Here is a 21,880-nt window from a genome sequence, read left to right as displayed (position 1 = left end):
ATTATGTATGAAATCACAATCAATTAATAAATGCAAATAATAAATCAAGACACCGTAAATTTACACAAATATATGAGTCAAAAGCTGTACTAACTTTGTACTAACTGCTAACTTTTCTATACCCACAAGAAAAACAGCAGTGTGTTTATGTAAAAACTCAGAAAATTAACTTCTGCCCTGTTTTTCAGCTTTAACTGCAAACCAAGATATGCTGCACAACAGTATAACACAGCAATGTTACCCACACAGAAAAAAGTATCAGAAAAAAATTATGAAAATGAAATGATGAAAAATTAGGGTTTTGCACAATAGTCTCAACAAAAATGTAGCCTACTCAACCAAGTGTCCTTTCCAAATGCAATCTATACCGCCCGTGCTGATTTGAAATGAACAGATAGGCACACCAAAAAACAAACAAAAAAACAAGTATGTCCCAGAAGTGTTTCACAGTCTTCACTTTAATGTTCCCTTTTTGTCATCCGTTAATGACTGTCCGATCAACACAAAAAAAATATGATTGGCTTGTTTCTTTCAATATAGTTCAATTCAGTTATTGATCCACATTCCACAAGAAAAAACGTTGAGAGAGAAAAAAAAAAAAAAAAAAAAAAATCCTCCAAATGGTTGTACACTACGAAAACAGTCAATATTCGGGCGATCCACGAAAATAGTATTGGAAATCAGTCAAAACCAACATAAAAAAACAACATCACCTGAAAATCAGTCACGCACCGACCGCATGGTGTCCATAGCTAGCAAGCTAGTCAGCACGGTGGAATGGAAAAACTCCAGCAACGAAAACCTCTTCCAAAAAAAAAACTAACAATCCGAACCTCCTTGTAGATAAAGGACAAGAGATGACCAGTGAATCCAGTTGTTCGGGCGCCAATTTGTAACGCTGTCAGAGTTTTAAGTCTGCCCAGGATAAATAGAAAAGACAGCGCAAACGGATGGTAGTTCCACGAGTCTTTATATAATTCCTCTCAGTTAATGCACTCTTCCCATACATGTCAGAGCGAATATTAACAGGGGAAAAACACTCTGAAAACACGCTACAAATAAAAGTAGAACGTAAACACAGTAAATCAAGGGAGCAGTCGGTAGAAATGTCATCTCTCTCCTCTCACAAGCAAAACTCTTCTCTCACTGCACACGCGCTCACTTGAACAGCGCGCATACAATAACATGTCATCTTAAAGGCATAGACAACATTCATGTCATGAACACTATAACAATAGGTGGCCGTTACAACATGACATGGGGGCTTGACAGCATCGACGATTCCATTTTTTGATTCGACAATCGAGATTGAGCATTAATTTCGATCGATTTCGATTTAAAATCGAAATCGTGACACCCTTACTATTAATAATGTAGACAGACAGCAATCTCATTCAGTGTCAGTCATGTGTGTGGTGAAATATCATTTATTAGGCATTTAAAAGCTATATTGATAAAAAAATGTACAATAACAATGAGTTGGTGATAAAATGATAAATGAGTTTAATCAATCATTTTTGGAAGCAAATACAAACATTAACTACAATTGAAAGATTCACGTCTCTCTCAAAAGTTTTATGGTTTCTTCTTCAGCTCCTGGACCATGAGAGCACAAGAACACTACTGTGTTCATTTAAAAAAAAAACTACTGCTTTCCTTTATAAAAGAGAACTGAGTGATAGAAATTCATTAACAATAAAAGTCTGATGTGTTTATCTCCAGTGAATCATTTCATGCGTTTCTGACAGACTGAATCTCTTGATGTGGTGTTGTATTTTCCAGTGTGAAATTTCTGGTGGTCTTACAGCTCATCTTCTGTGGTTAAAGGACTTCGTGCACTGAAACACACACTGCCGTGTCTTTTCTGCAGTAGAATTATGAATGAATCTTCTCCTTTGTGTGAATCAGTGAAGCCCAATGAAACTGTTTACCGCACTGATCACAGTTAAATGGTCTTTCTTCAGAATGAGAAGCAGATGTGATTTTAGGGCGAAAGCCTGAGCCACTTCTTCCCAGTGTGAACTCTCATGTGAATCTTCAGTCTTCATGTGAAGCGTTTTTTACACTGAGGCACATTTTTACCTTTTGTTCTTCCTTTCTTGTTCACGTCCGTCAGGTCTAAAAGAAACATTAAATCAAGTGAGATTTCAGATGAGAGACAAATGTGAAATGAAAAGTGAAGCTCTAAGTCAAGATCACTGATGAGTTCAATAATCATTTTAACCCTCTGGGGACCAAAAACGCGCCGGCGCGTTTTGCTCGTTTTTTTTTTTTTTAGCAATGAAAAATAAACACAAAATGCTCTGTTAATTTTGATCTTTAGTTTTCGTGTTATACATCAATCGATCCTGTTCAGTTTCTATTTTTTTTCTGTATACTCAAAATAAAAATAAAGTGTTTTGCTTTTTGACAAATAAAGAAACTTTAACATGATGCGATTTCTGCCTTCTCTCTATCCGTAAACTCCCATTTGAAACGCGTTCGAAAATGATCTATAACTCCGCGAAAATTCAGTCAAACAGGCAAACAGACCCACGGGCATAAAGCTTGAGATCGCATCTGTTAAATGAAGTCATTTATATAAAAAACAAATATTATCAGCTTCTGTAATCTGTATAAAAAGAGAGCGACTCCAGTCGACCTCATTACGAGCTAATTCACAGTAATGTGACACGCCCACGGAGAGCGCGTGCTATTCAAACGCAAATTCTGAGAACTATTGAAGATCTGTGAAACGCCCACATCAGCTGTAAACAAAGCGCGTCGCGATCGAGTGAGGCATAATATAGCCTACCTTATGGAGAAAAGATTCCTCAGAACAGTGCTGATATGAGGAACAATATATCCTGATATGAGGAGCAGATCCCGCTGAGGAGTGAGGTAGGCTGTTTTCTTTTCTCACGTGTGGAATAACGTTATGGAATAACGTTAGTGTAGGCCTATGCAAACCGCAAAAAGATGAATCGCATTTCTATAATATGACTCGCCTTTCTGTGAGATGAATGAAGGGTACATATTTGTAAAGACTGTTTAGCCTAAATATAAATCGCGCGTCTGTGTGTGAAAGAATAAACTGCTTTGCTATAGCCTACTGAGATGAGTAAAAATCGACTGGAATATGTTGAAATAAAATGTATTTGTACAAGCAACGTATTAAACTGCAAATTAGCATTTATATGCCCTAATATTTCATAAAAAACAACGCTACAGTCAGTCACTTGTTGACTAGATTTGGGTACAGTTTTTAGGCTACTGTAAAATATACTGCCACATAAAATAAGCTTTTGTTTAGCAATTTCTGCTCATATCTAACGTTTTATATATATATATACAGGGTTTTTCCTGCATAGAGAATTATGAGGCGGCCGCCTCCGTAAAATTTCGTGCCGCCTCCGGCTCTCGACAAAATTCGGACAGTCACATGGTCAGATACAGTTTTTCCACCGTGATGGTTCTGTTGCGGTTACCGGCTTGTGTCCATTCTCAACCCGTATAGTGCTGCGCGGATCGCGGATAATCCGCAGGTCGGGCGGGCCAAGTAATACAATACAAACATTCCATTCCAATTAATCGAGGGTGGATGACCGATAAATTATAATGTTTTGAGTTTAATAAAGACACGGAACTCTCATCACGGTAAAACGAAATGAACGTGCGTCACTTTTACTTTCGTTTTCAACAACGTAACGTTAATTCTCTTCAGGGAAAACCCATCAAGGAAAATATCAAGGCTTGACAATAACGCTTGTCTGGGACACGTGTTTTTTTTTTTTCTTTTTTTTTTAAGGGAAAAGTGAGAGAGAATTGTACTACTTGTCCAACCGAACAAATACCCTGATTAAAACAATTTTTTATTTAAAAATAAAAAATATCTAGGGAATCACCGAAAATGTGAGGATGATTCTGTTTAATTTAATTTAATGTAAGTGGCGATTGATAGCCTATAGTTGATAATAATAGGCCTACCTAATGTACTGACGGTACAATGTTGCAACAATGTTGTTAAGAATGTTGTTAAGAAACAATAGCCTAGGCTACACACGACAAGAGTGCTGTTTTCCTGAATGCCATCAAGACTGAAACCGAGACTGATTTCATAACAGTTCTTTAAACAGTTAAAATTAAGTCACTTACATTTTAGACGCAATGACAGTTTTTGTTCTGTTTCTGCAGCGAAAATAGTTCCAAACAAAGATCACGCACCATCGCGCATCTCACAGCAACGAACACTTGAAGCATTACTGAATGATTCAGCGTTTCGAACGAATCGGTTGAGTCAAAAATTCAATGATCCATTCATAAACTGCATCACTCTGAATAAATCAGCCGTTTGAACGAATCGTTTGAATGAATGACTCAATGACTCGCTCATTAAGACGGTCGCCTGCTGCCTCCTACTGGCGGTTTAGTTTCATAAAGTATCATTCTTTTCAATATTCCTTATTTGTATATTCAAAAATATTTAAATTAATCTCATTTAATACAGTTATAATATTTAATGTAAATTATTTAATTTGATTGGTAACAGCCTGTGTCTTATTATTTTAATTGAATATATTGATCAAATTTAAGAATTTGAAATGAAAAATGGAGCATGCATGTAATAAAATTAGGGGGGAAATGCCCTTTATATAAGGTACAAAAAAATGTAAAAACAGGAAATGTAATTTTGGCAAAGGAAGAACTTTTATTTTAAATAAAAGTTCATTTTAAATCAGCCTACTTCAGTGTGATATGTTACCATCATGCTTAACACTGAGAATTTGAATAATTGTAATGTGGTGATCAGATGCAGATATCTAAATCAAAGAATATGGGCGGTTTGCGGGTGGATTATTTATTTTTAACAGTGGATTCGGGTGACTCAAAGTGCACCAGATTAATGAATTTATCTTTAAAATGTACAAAATTTTCTTCCGGGGGGGCATGCCCCCGGACCCCCCTAGAGGTGCCGAGCTACACCCACAAAAATAAATGTGGGAAACACATTAGGCTATATGATGCCCAACAAAAAATACCTTATTATTAAAATACATTATTAGGATTTTACCACCTCCGCCTCATTTTGAGCCAGGAAAAACCCTGTATATATATATATATATATATATATATATATATATATATATATATATATATATATATATTTGTCAAAAATAAAGTCATAGACTAAGATGTTAGATGTTCCAATGCGGCTATATTCAAACTAATGAATACATATGATAAAATGTAGGCCTATAATCTTTTTTCTTTTTCTCTTTTACAAAGAAAGAGTACACTTGAAATATTGTTGAAATTGTAATTATTGTTGTAATTGTAACATTTTTAATAAAATAGCAAAACATATTTACAAGAGAGATGTAAGCAAAATCTTAAATGGTCAATATAAGTCTTCTTCTAAATACATCCTTTGTCCTTGTATTGTGGCTCAGTCAGTGTCACACCTGAAAGGATGGCTCATTAGGCAGAGTCATTATGCAGAGTGGGTGTGAACTACTCCTCCCCCTCGCATATTGGCTTTCCAAGCAAAACCTGTTTTACACCATTTAAATCAATGTATTTTTTTTTTGTGAACGATAAAGCAAGACTATTTTCATATAATTTTGAAGCTAGAACTCAAAGGGACCACATCCATTGGTCAAAAGTCTTGTGGACACATATTTAATATGTGTTTTGTGGTCTTAATTCAGCAACTTTCATTTTTATTTTTTCCAATAACCACGCATAAACATTATTCTCTTAAAAATACAAACATCTACATACAAGTTGCTTGCATATTATGGTAGCCCTGTTTGTGCTATATAGAGTGAATTTACACCTTTGTCATTAACATGTTTATAAATAACTGAAAAAAGCACAAATGTCAAGGCATGTCAGAACTTCTCAAGGGCCCCAAAAACACCTTGGTCCCCAGAGGGTTAATCTCATCATATCTGGTCATCAACTGCTGTGCACAATTATGATCTATTTTAATGTCATGAAGATGATTTGTGTTAGAAATCACTAGTTTGGTCATGAAACTCTAGATGGCGCATGCTTGACATGTAAACTGTAAGCAATCACATAGTTTCCAACGCCTTTCTAACAAACAGAGGAAGAATCTGGAAGATTCTCGTCTCTGTATTCTTGATAAGCACCAGAGCAAATACAAAAACATGAACTGCTGTTAGAAAATATGAAAATACTGTTTGAAGTTTTATCTTCACCATAATCGGCAATGTCAGAAAGAGAAATTGCTGGGAAATTGCCAGAACACGACCCGGGATTGATTCCGGGATCGATGCCGAGTTGGGGACCTAGTAACATTGTCGTGTTCAGTTCCTGGAACGCGCACTGTGTGAGCAAAAGCCGTAATCAATGCCGTGTTGTAATGATGACGATGAGGCCAGAATCGATCACGCAATCGTAATGCGTTAGTTTATGATCGAAACAGAGAAAAAAAATTGCACAAGCGTAGTTTCTCAAGAGAGAAATCGCAGCTCATAATCAAACTTAAGACGCTGCTGAGACATTACATGTCACATCGATGCCATGTGTCTTTACAGGAAGTGTGTGAAAGCACTGACTGATTCCGGAAAATCACTGGCAGTGTGAATGAACCAAAATCAAATGAACCCGGATCAAATCCCTGGTCACTTTATCTACGTATTTTCCGGAATCTCTGTGTGAAAGGGGCTTAAATTACACAGAAGAGATTTTGTTTCTCAGGGTATAAAGATGAACTACTCACCGTGATCTCAAACTGCAGTGATGTGGTTTCTCCACTGCATGGATCTTCATGTGTATCTTCAGCTGACTTTTAATAGAGAAACTCTTTCCACACTGATCACACGTGTGCAGCTTCTCTCCAGTGTGGATCCTCTCATGTGTTTTCAGAGATGATGAATAACTGAATCTCTTGTCACAGTGTGAACACTTGTAAGGTTTTTCTCCAGTGTGGATCCTCTGGTGCTGTTTTAAACATTGTGCTGTAATAAAAGTCTTCTCACACTCACAGCACATGTACTCTCTCACACCAGTGTGTATTTTCTGATGACTTTGTAAAGATTTCAGCACTGAAAAACTCTTTCCACACACAGTACATGAATGTGGCTTCTCCTTCGTATGAGATGTCAGGTGTGACTTTAGGCTTAATGCCCAAAGAAATGTTTTGCCGCACTGATCACATGTATACGGCTTCTCTCCAGTGTGGATCCTCTCATGTGTTTTCAGAGTTGATGACCGATTGAATCTCTTGTCACACTGTGAACACTTGTGAGGTTTTTCTCCAGTGTGGATCATCTCATGTGTTTTCAGATGTGCTGACTGACTGAAGCTCTTGTCACACTGTAAACACTTGTAAGGTTTTTCTCCAGTGTGGATCATCTCATGTGTTTTCAGATGGTTTGACTGACTGAATCTCGTGTCACACTTTAAACACTTGTAAGGTTTTTCTCCAGTGTGAATGCTCTGGTGCCATCTTAAATGTTCAGCTGTAGTAAAAGTCTTCTCACACTCAAAGCACATGTACTCTCTCACACCAGTGTGTGTTTTCTGATGTGTTTGTAAATATTGCAGCCGTGAAAAACTCTTTCCACACACAGAACATGTAAATGGCTTTACTCCAGTGTGAACTCTCATGTGAATCTCCCGTCTTTGTTTGGATCTGAAACTCTTCCCACATTGATCACATGTGAACGGCTTCTCTCCAGTGTGAACTCTCATGTGAATCTCAAGATTTAGTTTGTTTGTGAAACTCTTCTCACATTGATCACATGAGAACGGCTTCTCTCCAGTGTGAACTCTTATGTGAATCTCCCGACTTTGTTTGGATGTGAAACTCTTTCCACATTGATCACATGGGAACGGCTTCTCTCCAGTGTGAACTCTAACATGAATCTCAAAATTATGTTTGGCTGTGAAACTCTTTCCACACTGATCACATTTGAACAGCTTCTCTCCAGTGTGAACTCTCATGTGAATCACAAGACTTTGTTTGTATGTGAAACTCTTTCCACATTGATCACATGGGAACGGCTTCTCTCCGGTGTGGATCCTCATGTGAATCTCAAGTTTACGTTTGGCTGTGAAACTCTTTCCACACTGATTACATGAGAATGGCTTCTCTCCAGTGTGGATCCTCATGTGAATCTCAAGACTTTGTTTGGCTGTGAAACTCTTTCCACATTGATTACAAAAGAACGGCTTCTCTCCAGTGTGGATCCTCATGTGAATCTTAAGACTTAGTTTGTGTGTGAAACTCTTCCCACATTGATCACATGTGAACGGCTTCTCTCCGGTGTGGATCCTCATGTGAATCTCAAGATTACGAGTGTTTGCGAAACTCTTTCCACACTGAGTGCAGGTTGTAGATTTCTTTGCTCTTCTTTTCTTAAAAAATGTGCTTTTAGTCTTAAAGCGACTCAAAGGTTTTTCTCCAGGCATCTCAGATTCTTTTTCTCCAGGTTTTCTCATATGATGTTTCTCCTCCACTTCACTCAGTTCTCCACTCTCCTCCTTCACTTCACTCAGTTCTTCACTCTCCTCCTTCACTTCACTCAGTTCTCCACTCTCCTCCTTCACTTCACTCAGTTCTTCACTCTCCTCCTTCACTTCACTCAGTTCTTCACTCTCCTCCTCCACTTCACTCAGTTCTCCACTCTCCTCCTTCACTTCACTCAGTTCTTCACTCTCCTCCTTCACTTCACTCAGTTCTCCACTCTCCTCCTTCACTTCACTCAGTTCTTCACTCTCCTCCTTCACTTCCATCAGGTCTGAAATGAAAGAACAAAAAGCTTAATTGCGTTTTCAGTACATCAGAATTCAAAGAGAGAAATATGATTATAAAGTTAAAGGACATAAAGTGAGCCCTAAAAAATTCCCATCATTTTGATGAGTTTTTATAAATTATGCATGTCCCTGAAAATCTCCATGAATGAGGAACATAAATCCTCCAATTATTACTTTTAAAACATTATAGGTACAAATCCCATGTTTCTGTCAAGAGAACTATTAAAATATTTGATCAATGACACACTTATCGAATGTAATAAACACATTAAACATAAACAACAGTGCCATAATGTTTTCAATTCAAGAACTGTTTTTCTTTTTCAGCTTAACTGTTGTTTATTATAACAGATGACATAATAAACAGCAGGAGATTTAATAGGCTCCATACAAAATAATCTATTCTGAAATAAACAATGGTTTGTACTGTATGTACAAAAAAAGGTTTTTAAAAAAATGAATAAAACAAAGTTGTTAAAATTGTTATGAAAGGACTTCCGACATGGCGTGGACGCTCTCAGCAACATAAGTTAGAGGCTCCCAGACAGTCTTACTCCCCCGAAATAAATACTGGTTATCCAGATAGGAAAATTTGTCATTTATAGAATGAAAGGGGGAAACAAGAGAATGACAAAAGGAAGATTGCAACAAAACCCATAGACAATAAATCTCTGATTGGAAGTGGAGATACTGACGACGGTGCTAGTAAGCAAGCTGACCACGAGGCTATGGAAGCTATCCAAGCTAACATTATTGCCGAGATAAAGGCGGTTTGTTTGGACTTGAAAAAAGAATTTACCGAAACAATTGGGCCACTAAAGAAGGAACTGGTGGACTTCAGGGAAGACTTTAGCCAGAAGCTAAGCGCTATCGTTACTGATTTAAAAAAAATAACCGACAGAGTCGAGGAGACGGAGCACAGAGTGGCTGACATGTAGGAGCGGGGTGCAAAAAACCGTGAGTTGCTTTCCCACATTTTGGCGCTCTAAGACAAACTACAAGCCCGGCTGACAGACTTGGAGTCGCGCTCACGCAGAAACAACATATGCATCCACGGGATCCCAGAGGGAGCCGAGGGGAAACAATGTACAGGAGTTCTTAGAGACATTTATTAAATCTGAGCTGTCACCCTCGCTATACAACATTGTCACCAGTCCCTTGGAGCCAAACTACCACAAGGCGCTAACCCGAGGTCTATGGTTGTCTATTTCCTGGAGTATAAAACCAAAGAGGCTGGTGCTTCGCACGGCCTGGAAAAAGAATAACATCCAATACGATGGGAGAAAAGTGTTTTTCTAGCAAGACTATCCAACCGAAATAGTTATGAAAAGAAAGGCTTACTCCACCATCAGAAAGACGCTTAAAGAACAGGGGCTCCTTTTTTTTTAGACTCTTCACCCAGCAAAACTCAGAGCCGGGACCCCGGCGGAAGACCGTGCTACAACCGCGGCGAGACGGAGACCACCTCCCTGGGAAACGGCAGATGCTACACCACGTCGTCACTGGGATGCACACATGAAACGCATCCAGGAGAAACTAAAGGGATTTGGACGCGACGAAGGTGCTATGAGTGACTGAGTAACGTTTGAAACGGCCAGTAAGAGTGTAGCCTACCATATTTCTACGTCAAACTGTATCTCCGGGAGGTAATATGAGAATAGGCAAATCTTCTCATTCATGAAAGCTTGAGAAATGGAAACTGACCACATCTGGGAATTTATGTCTGTTTTCTCTATGTGGACTGTTCTGATTTCAGGTGATCAGAGATTTTGGTCCACGCTTGTAGGGCTTCCCCTCTTGTTTTGGAAGTAGAATGCATACTTCAGAGATGGAAATAATGGAGTGGAATGGCTTCATAATGGAGACTAAACAAACCTTAAACAACCTATATGAAAACCAAGTAGAGAAGAGAGCTAAATTAATTTAAAAAAAATTCTATGAAAATGGCCCTAAGTCTAAGAAACTACTTGCATGGAGAATACGGAAACAACAGGCTGAGCGATTTATACATAAAGTGAAGGACCCCAGGACCAATGAGATGTATAATAATTTGGAGAAGACATAAAAAATGCCTTTGAAATGTACTACACAAAATTACATGCTCAATCTCGGACAAGTAAGTCAGCTGTCATATCATCCTTTCTAACATGTTTAGATTTACCATCTAGAGCAAAACAAAATAATAACCCAGGGGATAACAGACGGTAAAATAAACAAGGCAATATCAAGATTGAAAGCAAATAAAATGCCAGGTGCCGATGGGTACCCATCAGAATGGTATAAAACCCTCAGGGAAACAATAACACCAATGCTTAAGGATTGTTTAAACTATGTTCTGGGAGGTGGTGAGACCCCGCTGTCCTGGAGACCAGCAGTAATCTCAGCGATTCCTAAAATGGGTAAAAACAAAACAGACTGTAGCTCTTATAGACATATCAGTTAAACATAGATTATAGATTATATGCGTCAATACTTGCAAAACGACAGGAAAACTGAATAGACACAGACCAAACAGTCTTAGACGGGCTCTCCACCTCATTGACCACATGAGAAACAGTGACATGGAATCTGCAAGTCTTGATGCCGAAAAGGCTTTTGACTCTGTCTGATGGAAATATATTTGGTCCTTAGACGCTTTGGTTTTGATGACCAGGTAATTAGATGTTTGAACTCCCTATACTCCTCCCCTACGGCTAGAATTAAAATAAATGGGGACTTATCTAAAATAATATCTCTTGAAAGGGGATGTTGACAGGGATGTCCCCTCAGTCCCACCCTATTCGCCCTCTTTATAGAGCCTCTGGCGCAGGCAATTAGAGATGACAAGGATATAACAGGGGTATTAATAGGAGACACACAACATAAGATATGTGCATATGCGGACAACATACTTGTGAGACTTACCAGTCCTAATGCAAGCCTGCCCAAATTATCATCTCTTCTTAAAGAATTTGGTTCATATTCCAGCTATAAATTAAATCTGCATAAAACTCAAACGCTTACTTTCGACTATGAACCACGAGAAATCATTTACAAAATCTGTCAATTTAAATGGAAAGGTAATACAATTAGGCCTAAACATTTAGGGATACACATACCTAAAGAGATCTCTGCCATTTATGACCACAATTACATTCCTATAACAGCTGATAAGATTTAAACTGTTGGTCATTATTACCAATGAACATGTAAAACTACTACCCAGGCTGATTTTTCTTTTCCAATCATTGCCTGTTGAAGTACCTCCCAAACAAGTCAGTAAATGGAATAGAATTATCTCATCTTTTATTTGGGGAAAACAAAAACCAAGAATTAGATTTCAAACATTACAACTCCCCAAGGACATGGTGGTATGGCTCTACCGTGCTTGGAAGACTATTATAGAGCAGCACAGTTGCGTTCTCTGGTATGTTTGTGTGACCCTGAGTGTGATGCAAAATGGAAGGTCCTAGAGCAAAATCAAATAAGCATACCTCTCCAATCTATACTGGGCAAAAAAACTCTCCTGAAGAAACATCTGAACAAATGAACTAATTCGATGGCAGTCCCTTTTAACATCTGGCACAAACTAAAAATAAGGAATTTGAAAGAATGTACTAATATTACGTTGGGTGAATTATGATACAGAATTCGCACCAGCTAGATTGGCAGATTCAAACACTGGATGAATTCAGGTATCACTTCGTACTGTATAATATCTTCCACTGACGGTTTGGATACCTTTAAAAAAACTCATAGATACAGACAATTTAGGGAAGGAAGATTTCTTCAGATACCTTCAACTGAGGCACCACTTCAATAAACATATTAACACTACTGGAGAATATAAAGAAATCACAGAGCAACAATCCTGAGCATGGTCAGTGTTGGAGAATGTGTGGTAATATGTCTGCTGGTCATTTTCATATCTTTTGGGAGTGTCTTATTATTTCTTTGTATTGGGTAGAGGTGGTGACGGAAATAAGGTCAATAATCGGCTCAGAGCTTGCAATAACTAGGAAATGGCTAAGTAGAAAGTCCCTGACAATTGCTGAATGGGAAATGTATGTTACGGAACATTTGACTTTCTTTTTGAGACATGCCAGGAGGAAATGAAGCATATTGGAAAAACTGGATATCTTATCTGAATACAAAGTGAGATGTTTTTTTGTTGTTGTTGTTGTTTTAACATGATGTTGAGCATTTCTGTTAACTATGATGATTATGCCTGGTGCCCCTTGGTCTGTCTGTTTTTTGTTTTTGTTTTTCTTGTCAAAAAAAAAAAAAAGTTAAAAAAAAAATTATGAAAAAATGTTATAAAAATGTACCCCCAAAATAACCACTCGACCACATATAAAGAAATCAAACACAAGTTTGGTGTCTAGTGATGGGGAATCATTTTCCTCCTCACTGGAGTGTGTTTGAAATCTGAGGAGTGACTCGGAGACTCTTCTGGTTAGTGTTCTTTGGTGACAGGTAAACCGATAAATAGGTTATGCCTATCCACTGTCAGCCATTCTGGGATTCAAGCTTATTTACTTAATACAGTTTACTGTTTATTAGGGTAAAAAATATCAATTTCTCGATTTTAATCAATTCTTATTTTTACGAACCGATTTCGATTCTTAAATCCCAAGAATCGATTAGTCTATCCTAGGGATGTCAACGATTAATCGACGATAATACATTTAATCGATAGAACTTATCGATCATCGATTAAGCAGGTCTTCATGCGGGTTCGCGGCGTGCTGCTCAACCGCGAAACATGTAAAGCGAGCGCGCCGGAGTTATGTTTGGGACCATTTTACACCTTCATCATCATGTAAGTTTGCGTGTGCATTCGCAGCCTTTTGTTTTGTTCAAATGTAAGTTTTAATACTGTTTATTTTGTGTATGCCTATCTATATCTGATTTATCTCATATTGGATGCATTTGGTAAAGAACTCTGTAGTAAAGCGTCAGCTTCAGCGCGCGCAGCTCAAACGGCAGTGCATGACTAATAATGACTATTGGGACTGTAATATTACATAACATTATAAAGAGAACAATATTGTAATAAAACATTGTGAATTATTTGGGTTTAGTTGCCGTGTCGCGTTGCTTCAGGAAGAGCGCGTCCACAAAAGGAGTAGTTCTGAATGAATGGCACGTAACTTAGTTCAAGTTCACTTGTGCATGAATTTGCGTCATTTTGTGCAGATATAATTTGTAATATTGTTTATTTTAAATATATCTGATTAATCTCATATAGGATGCGTTTCTTTTAGATAAATAACGTGCTAGCAAAGTGCTCCAGTTTAACGGTTGCAGATTCATTCAGCGCGTGCAGTTGTTCCAGGAAGAGCGCGTCCACAACAGTCACACATTCTAGCGCATATGAGGCGGCGCTGGTGACGCGTTGTATTAGTAGTTATATTTGATTATTAAATAATTAATTTAATTATCAATCACATCGAAACATTTGCAATCCTACTAGCCCTTTTATTTAAAACCATTCTAATTGATTTGGTGAGGAACATTAGCATTTGCAGACCCTGTCATGCTGTTGGCCATATGCCACTGCAGTTGACGCATATCGCAGTATTAAGGCTAACGATTAATCGATTAATTAATCGTTAATTTAAACGACGATCGATCATGGGAATTTGTGAAAATTGACATCCCTAGTCTATCCTGTTTTCAGTTGATGAAGGAACGGAACATTGTATAGCGCACATCCCATCCAATAAATCGCCATAATCTTTATTCTTTCTTAATTTTGGTGTGAAACGAAGTCTACGGTTCGAAATTATGGTAATTTTACTACAAAATTAAAAAAATAAATACAGTTTTGGCGCTGTTTAATGTGGCGTGACAGAAGCCACATTAAATCACACATAATATTACTAGGCTAACGTTACAGTAAATCTATGGTAAATGATGGGAATTTGTAGACGGAAAAGCCTTCTGACTGTATCGCTGCGCAGTGTTTCCCCTGTTCATCAGCGCTGTTTCATCTGCCTTTAAACTGGTTTAAATCACTGATCATTTGTGTTCTTCGCTGAATTCAAGCGCTTCTCACTGGATCTCGTGACCGAGACCGATCAGAGTAAACGCATCTGCTCTAACTTTAGTGAGCTCGCGCTGCGCTGCCGTTTGGACTTCGAGCCGAGCAGATAAACGGTCCGTGTGGCGCGCGGTTCAAATGAGTTTTGTTCCCCTTTTGGTGCATAAACATTATCAAACATTTATCGACCTCTTGATATCGTTTTATCGAGAAAAATTATATCGCGATAATTATCGTTATCGTTTTATCACCCAGCCCTACAATGATGTTTAGAATTCAGTTTTAAGTGCACTTAATACTTTGTTGGTGTCTCAGTATTTCTCAGTTTTCCAGTGTCATCTGCTGATGAGAATGTATTTAGATTTATTTTCCTACTTCCTTTTTTTACTTTTTGTGCTTTACCTTTTTTGTTATTTATTTGGTTGTTTACTTATTTTCTTTATGTATGTATCATTAAAATTATAAATAAATCATACAAAAAAGAAAACCATATTCAGTGACCATAACTTGCTAGTCAGCTAAAAAAAAAAATTCTAGAGGAGCCTTTTCATAAATATATAAATGCACCACATTACATATGCATTATAATTTTTAATGTTCGATATTTAATGCATGTTTGAATAAATCAGTAAAGTTTTTGTGACAGCCACCATTTAAATGTGAATATTTAAAGGTAGAAATATGATTATGTAATTGTTAAGTTAGTATAACTTTACTATTATAAAAAAACATCCTTGAATGTAATTTAAGTGTTTGTATTAGGGATGGGCGATATATCGCATGCGATTGTTATGCGCATCTCATCAGTAAAGCCGGTTCCTTGATTAGTAGTAGTAAATCACCTTCACCTGCTTTCAGATGGAGCGGTGTTAAATTAACACTCCTGGGGCTGGGAGTGTATATGAGTCCACACTCAAGAGTGTTAAAGTTAATGAGATAATTAAGTGATTAATTAAGTGACTATTGAGCATTATTGAAGACACCTGATGTTAACAAGCAGAATCACTGAAGGAGAAAATCACAAATTGTAAGTTACCATTAAGGTGATGGGTGTTTGCTTTAGTTGGGCTCTAGACCATTATATGTTTACTTTAATATTTACTGTTGTTTGTCTGCTGTTATTGATTTATAACAGTTAAATGAACAAAGTAAAATGTTATCTTATAGTGTTGGTTATGTTATGACATAATCATGCTGTGATCTGAAAAAGCAAACTTATTGAGATAGTTTGGTTTAACTTGTTAGCAGCAAATTAGTGATTCATCAGCCTATGATTATCAGTACTTTACTTATAATTCAAAATATTTAATAAACATTGTTCTGATCAAAAGACATTTAAATAAATTCATTTAAAACACAGACATCAATAATCAGCCTGTGAATCTCAACAATGGTGACAATAATAAAGCATGTTGCAGTGGCTGCCACCAATCACAACTCATTAATGGCTCCCATCATGCATTGCGGTATGAATAAATTATGATCTGAATTGTCTATGTAATTTACTTTTCCTAATTGAATATTCTGCTCGTCACCATTGTTGAGATGCATAGACTGAATCTTGACATCTGTGTGTGCCTAAAAAAACGATTTTTAAAAAAAAACAACTTTTAAGAAATCCTTTAAATTATATAAAAAATTCTGGCCATCTTCTGCAGATTCTCTAACCAACAACATAAATCGAAGTCAGAATGAAGGATCTTAATGAGTTCAGTGATCAAGTTCAAATGATGAATGTTATAATGTAACCAACAGCAACAGATCACTTTTTTCTTTGTTCAACTGGCAGTTACAATTCAGATACAACAGCCAAACAAAATCTAAAGTAAACATATAATGGTCAAGAGCCCAACTAAAGCAAACACCAATCACCACAATGGTAACTTACAATTTGAGATTTTCTCCTTCAGTGATTCTGCTTGTTAACATCAGGTGTCTTCAATAATGTTCAATCATCACTAAATTAATCACTTAATTATCTCATTAACTTTAACACTCTTGAGTGTGGACTCATACACTCCCAGCAGTGTTAATTTACTGGAGTTTTTGCTGTGTACAAAGAGCCGTAGTTAACTGACAAGCTGAGCCATGTCGCATTAATTATTGCTGCCGATACGTCCGCGATATTGATGTGATTTGGCTCAGCTTGTCAGTTAACTACGGCTCTTTGTAGTAAATGCCGCTCCATCTGAAAGCAGGTGAAGGTGATTTACTACTAATCAAGGAACTGGCTTTACTGACGAGATGCGCATAACAATCGCATGCGATATATCGCCCATCCCTAGTTTGTATACAAATCAGTAAATTGTAACCTTCAATATTAAAAGTAGTGTAGTACCAACTGACTCCCATTTGTAGTTTACAGCATTATTTGAGAGATTTTCTTTCCTTGAGAGCATGTACTTAATCTGATATACATCAGTATATCCAAAACAATCAAATCTCAAGCTTGTGAATAGATATTTAATCAAAACTTGTGTCAATACCCAGCAAACTATATTGAGAAATGTCAAAATGTTTGGTAACATGGCTGCAAAAAATGTGAGCCTGTTATAAATGTAAAATAAAACGGTTAAAATATTTAGTTGGACCTGATGTTGACAGTCAATTTAACAATTTCTAAAACCTCCCTTTACTGACCATTTGTTGTAAACAAACAAGAACACTTACCATTTCATAGTTTTACTGTTTATCTAAAAGTGATGAAGTGCTTGAATGTTTCTAACATGAATGTTCTTCAGCATCATGAATGAATGAAGAATAAACACCAACCTCTTTGTTCTTCAGGATCTTCAGTGTGTTTCATTCTGCAGGGTTCTGGATCACTCATGTTCTCACTTTCCTCTTTAATAAACTCAGTCTTTACAGATATCAGCTCTTCCTGATGCATTGTGGTCATCTTCACTTGTAGCTGATGGGAATATTCCAGCATTTATTGGAGAATTGCAGTGGGAGGAGCTTCACTGATGATTAATTACAGTGGGAGGAGCCTCACTGATGATGTGATTGCTGTGGGAGGAGCTGAGCTGCAAAAACCAAAGTTATCAGTTACTGAGTTTGTTTTAATACTAAATGACATTAAAGCAAAATGTCTATAGCCGCGTTTCCATTACCCTTCAAATTGCGCAAATTAAAATTGCGAATTGAAAATACGCTCAATGGAAACACGTCAATTTTGCAAAAACTCCCATTTATCGCAAAAAAGTTTTTACGCTGCAATAGAAACAGTTTTTGCGCATTTACAGGTCACCTGACTTAGAAGGCGCGGTGTGTTTGGACAGAATACGAGACGGAGTTCTTTATTAAATTCATAAAAGAAAAAAGAATGACAGAAATACTGGATTCTAAACCTCAAAAAAATGAGGTTTATATATATATATATATATAATTTTTTTTTGTCAAAAATAAAGTCATCAACTAAGATGTTAGCTGTTCCAATGTTGGCTTTATTCAAACTAATGAATACATATGATAAAATGTAGGCCTATAATAATTTTTTTACAAAGAAAAGAGTACACTTTAAATATTGTTGAAATTGTAATTGTTGTTATTGTAACCTTTTTATTAAAATAGCTAAACATTTACAATATAGATGTAAGCAAAATCTTTAATGGTCAGTATAAGTCTTCTTCTAAATATATCGTTTGTCCTTGCATTCATTCTTGTGGCTCAGTCAGTGTCACACCTGAATGAATGGCTCATTTTGCAAGTCATTACGCATAATGGGTGGGACATTGTATTCTCAGGTGTTAACCACTCCTCGTTCACGCCCCCTAGCATATTGGCTTTCCAAGCAAAACCTGTTTTACAGAGTTTAAATCAATGTATTGTTTTTTTGTGAACGATAAAGCAAGACTAAGAACTCGAAGCGACAACATCCATTAGTCAAAAGTCTTGTGGACACATGAGTTTTGTGGTCTTATTTCAGCAACTTTCATTTTTAGTTTTCAATAACCACGCATAAACATTCTCTTAAAGATACAAACATCTACATACGTTGCTCACATATTATGGTAGCCCTGTTTATGCTATATAGAGTGAATTTACACCTTTGCCATTAACATGTTTATAAATAACTGAAAAAAGCACAAATGTCAGGGCATGTCAAAACATCCCAAGGGCCCCAAAAACACCATAGACCCCAGAGGGTTAAAACACATAGCAGCTGCACAGCGAGAGCATTATAGCTCATCTGAGCGAGCTGATTGTCTGTGCTGCGGCAACTGCACGAACCTATGGCGAGTTAGCAGTGGCGTGCGGTTCAATGAGAGCGCTTGGCGCCCTGCTAACCTCGAGCGCGCCAATTTGGACGCGGCTAAAGTGTATAAATTCAGAGAAAACTCGCCAAAGGACTTTAGGCTTAACTCGACTGAAGCAAAGTACCAGATTTGAGCGAAATAGCATGGCAAGGCAAGGCAACGCAATGTTCCCTTATAAGGGAACCGAGTTTACTTAAGTAAGTAACCAAATAAGTTACCTTACGAGAACGTTCACTCGTACTGCGTTGCAAAAGCTGTGGGAACCCAATTTAAAACGCCGTGCTATTCGCCTGTGACTGCTCTGAGGAGTCCAGGGAGCCCCGGGACTATAATATGTAATAGGTTAGATTGTTTAAGAGAGTCTTCGTTTAGCAGTCACACTCAGTGCCTTCCCGGTCAGAAGTGACCGGACACCTAAAAATGAAACTTCCTCCATCCCAGTAAAAACCAATGCAATTTATTTTTGTTCTATAATATTTATTCTTTTTAATTTAGTATTTTGAGACAATTTGATTGAACTTATTAATATTTATGCAATATTTATTGTCCATTTTTTGCCATTGAAAATAATGTTTTTTTTTTATTATTATTTTTTTTTTTTATGCGGTATTTTCGGTTAAAATAGAGACTAGGCTTTCAGAAAAATGGGTTTACCACTAGATGCCTGTAATAGCTCTAAATGGAGATGCTTGTGAATTCTAGTTGTTTTTGGACCAAATTACTTACTTTTAAGATGTGGATTGATTGTATTTTTTTAGAAATTCTCAAATAATACTTTTTGCCAAGGTTTATAACATTTTATTAATTATTATTTTAATAATTTTAATAATTATTATATTAATTATATATATATATATATAAGACCATGAGTGTGACTATTTTTTTTCCGACCACTTAGCATGCTCGGATCATGACCTCAATTTTTTTCTGTGTTCACATACCTAATGCCAGAAAAGTCACCAAGTTTCGTAACATTCCAATGAAGCTGTGATTTTTAAAAATTCAAAACAGATTTTTTGTAATCTGAATTTATTGGTGTGTATGTGCATAAAAGTGTGTTTGTATGTGTGTGTGTGTGTGAATTTTTTGCACTCTTGATGTTGTAGAGTGTCACCCCTTACACTGCGTGTAACATCAATAATACAAAGACAAGCACTAATGACACTCATCTTCAAACACGCAACATAGCCTAACTATGAACTGAAAGATGGTTTGATTTTATGATAACTAGGCCTACACTGTATTAAAGCAATTAGATCTCTAACACATAACAGTTTTTATGTGCCGAAACTGACAATCATCATGATTTATCAAGTGACGAGATACTTTTTGTACGCAAAAAAAAAGAGCAAATAACCAAATAGTTGAATAAAGTCTTTTTTTTTTTTTTTTACCCGCACAAAAAGTATTCTCGTCACTTGATAAACTTATGGTTGAGCCACTGTAGTCACTTAAACATTGTCTTTACTAACTATCTGGGCTGTCAAGTAAATCATTTTCATTTTTGGGTGAACTAACCCTTTAATTGTTCAGTTGAGATTTATTTGTGTACTCTATTACTAAAGTCTCTTATTTCACTACACTGATTGTAGTGAGAGACTGAGTATAAGTTTCTGTTGGACTTTCATATTTAAAAACTGAAATGCCTTTTATCTATCAAAATAGCTTCTAGAAAGTTGTAAAGAGATTTTTTTCTAAATATTATTAATTTATAATTATTTATTTGTTGCACTGTTTCCTATACAGTTATATTGTAAAACTAAAATACCCTTTTCAGATTTAGTGTTAGATTTGTGGCTGTAACTAAATAATATATTACTGTCAAATGTAACGTTATGTCAGATTATACAAATACTCTAGTTCACTGTATGTATTTGTTCATGTTTTATCAAGGGATAAGTCTGAAACACGGCATATTAAAAAATTATATCATGGCTACAGGAACGTTACATTAAACATGGTTCTGTGTAAACATTTTCTTTCTTTCTCATACAACGATTGTAGGCTATGAACTTTTTGCGTGTTTTAACATAGGCCTAAACAGTAAGTTAGCATTTGCAGTAACTTAGCATTTACAAATAACAGCGTATATAAAAAAGTATGAGACATCTACAAAAAAAAACACATACCTTTCTGAAACGTCCTGTAACAGCCGTTCGTGCGCAAGTTCTGCTTGATTCCTCCGCTAATATTCTCTAAATCTGATTCGGGCTGAAATTGATAAGGCAATATTGACGGCTGTGTTTACATTACACCGGAGCACATGCGACTGCTTATATGGTAACGGCGTGACGCTTCCGGACAGCGTGAACTAGGCGCTTAGCGAATCACAACACAGACTGGGCCAAGCTGACCAATCAGAGTCCGTCGTGTATTTCTGAGGGAGAGGCTTCTTATAATATATATATATATTTTTTTTAAGAAGCATGAACACATGTTAGACTGAATCACATAAACATAATCAAGCCTTGAAGGCTTATAGTACTATTTTGAACCAATAATATCATCAAAAAGCAGTTGAAGGAAAATGAGCAGTTAGTTCTTTCTTAGTTAGTTATCTGACCCCAATATAAATAATCTGATCAATTTAAAGTTATTTATGTTCCAGTATCTAGAATGTACATTAGGATATCTTAATTAAGTTCAGCACAATTCTGTTCAGATTATAAGCTGTCAGATGAGACAAAACATGTTAGAAACCACTAGATCAGTAGTATGTAGTGTGCATAAGTGTGTGTGTGTGTGTGTGTGTGTGTGTGTGTGTGTGTGTGTGTGTGTGTGGGTGTGTGTGTGTGTGTGTCCTGTGAAGCAAATGGCACAGATGTGTGTA

At 36.7% G+C, this 21,880-nt stretch overlaps 1 protein-coding gene across 2 annotated transcripts; it reads right to left on the bottom strand.

Moving 5' to 3' along the window:
* Positions 1 to 1,412: 1,412 nt before the first annotated feature.
* Positions 1,413 to 21,321, bottom strand: LOC308690266 (uncharacterized protein). 2 transcript variants are annotated; one of them, XM_081364637.1, is made up of 4 exons: positions 21,180 to 21,321; positions 17,564 to 17,817; positions 6,728 to 8,600; positions 1,413 to 2,118 (listed from the first exon to the last, which is right to left on the bottom strand). In XM_081364637.1, the coding sequence occupies exons 2-4, from the start codon at positions 17,721 to 17,723 to the stop codon at positions 2,079 to 2,081; spliced, it is 2,073 nt and encodes a 690-aa protein (XP_081220763.1). In that variant the 5' UTR covers positions 17,724 to 17,817; positions 21,180 to 21,321; the 3' UTR covers positions 1,413 to 2,078. The 2 variants fall into 2 exon arrangements, with proteins under 2 accessions (XP_081220763.1, XP_081220762.1); XM_081364636.1 differs by having other exon boundaries at positions 6,728 to 8,750; positions 21,180 to 21,308.
* Positions 21,322 to 21,880: the final 559 nt, after the last annotated feature.

Source organism: Scardinius erythrophthalmus (genome assembly GCF_964197995.2).
Source record: "Scardinius erythrophthalmus genome assembly, chromosome: 1".
In the NCBI taxonomy this organism is placed as follows: domain Eukaryota; kingdom Metazoa; phylum Chordata; class Actinopteri; order Cypriniformes; family Leuciscidae; genus Scardinius; species Scardinius erythrophthalmus.
This window is presented reverse-complemented; position numbering and strand designations above follow the sequence as displayed.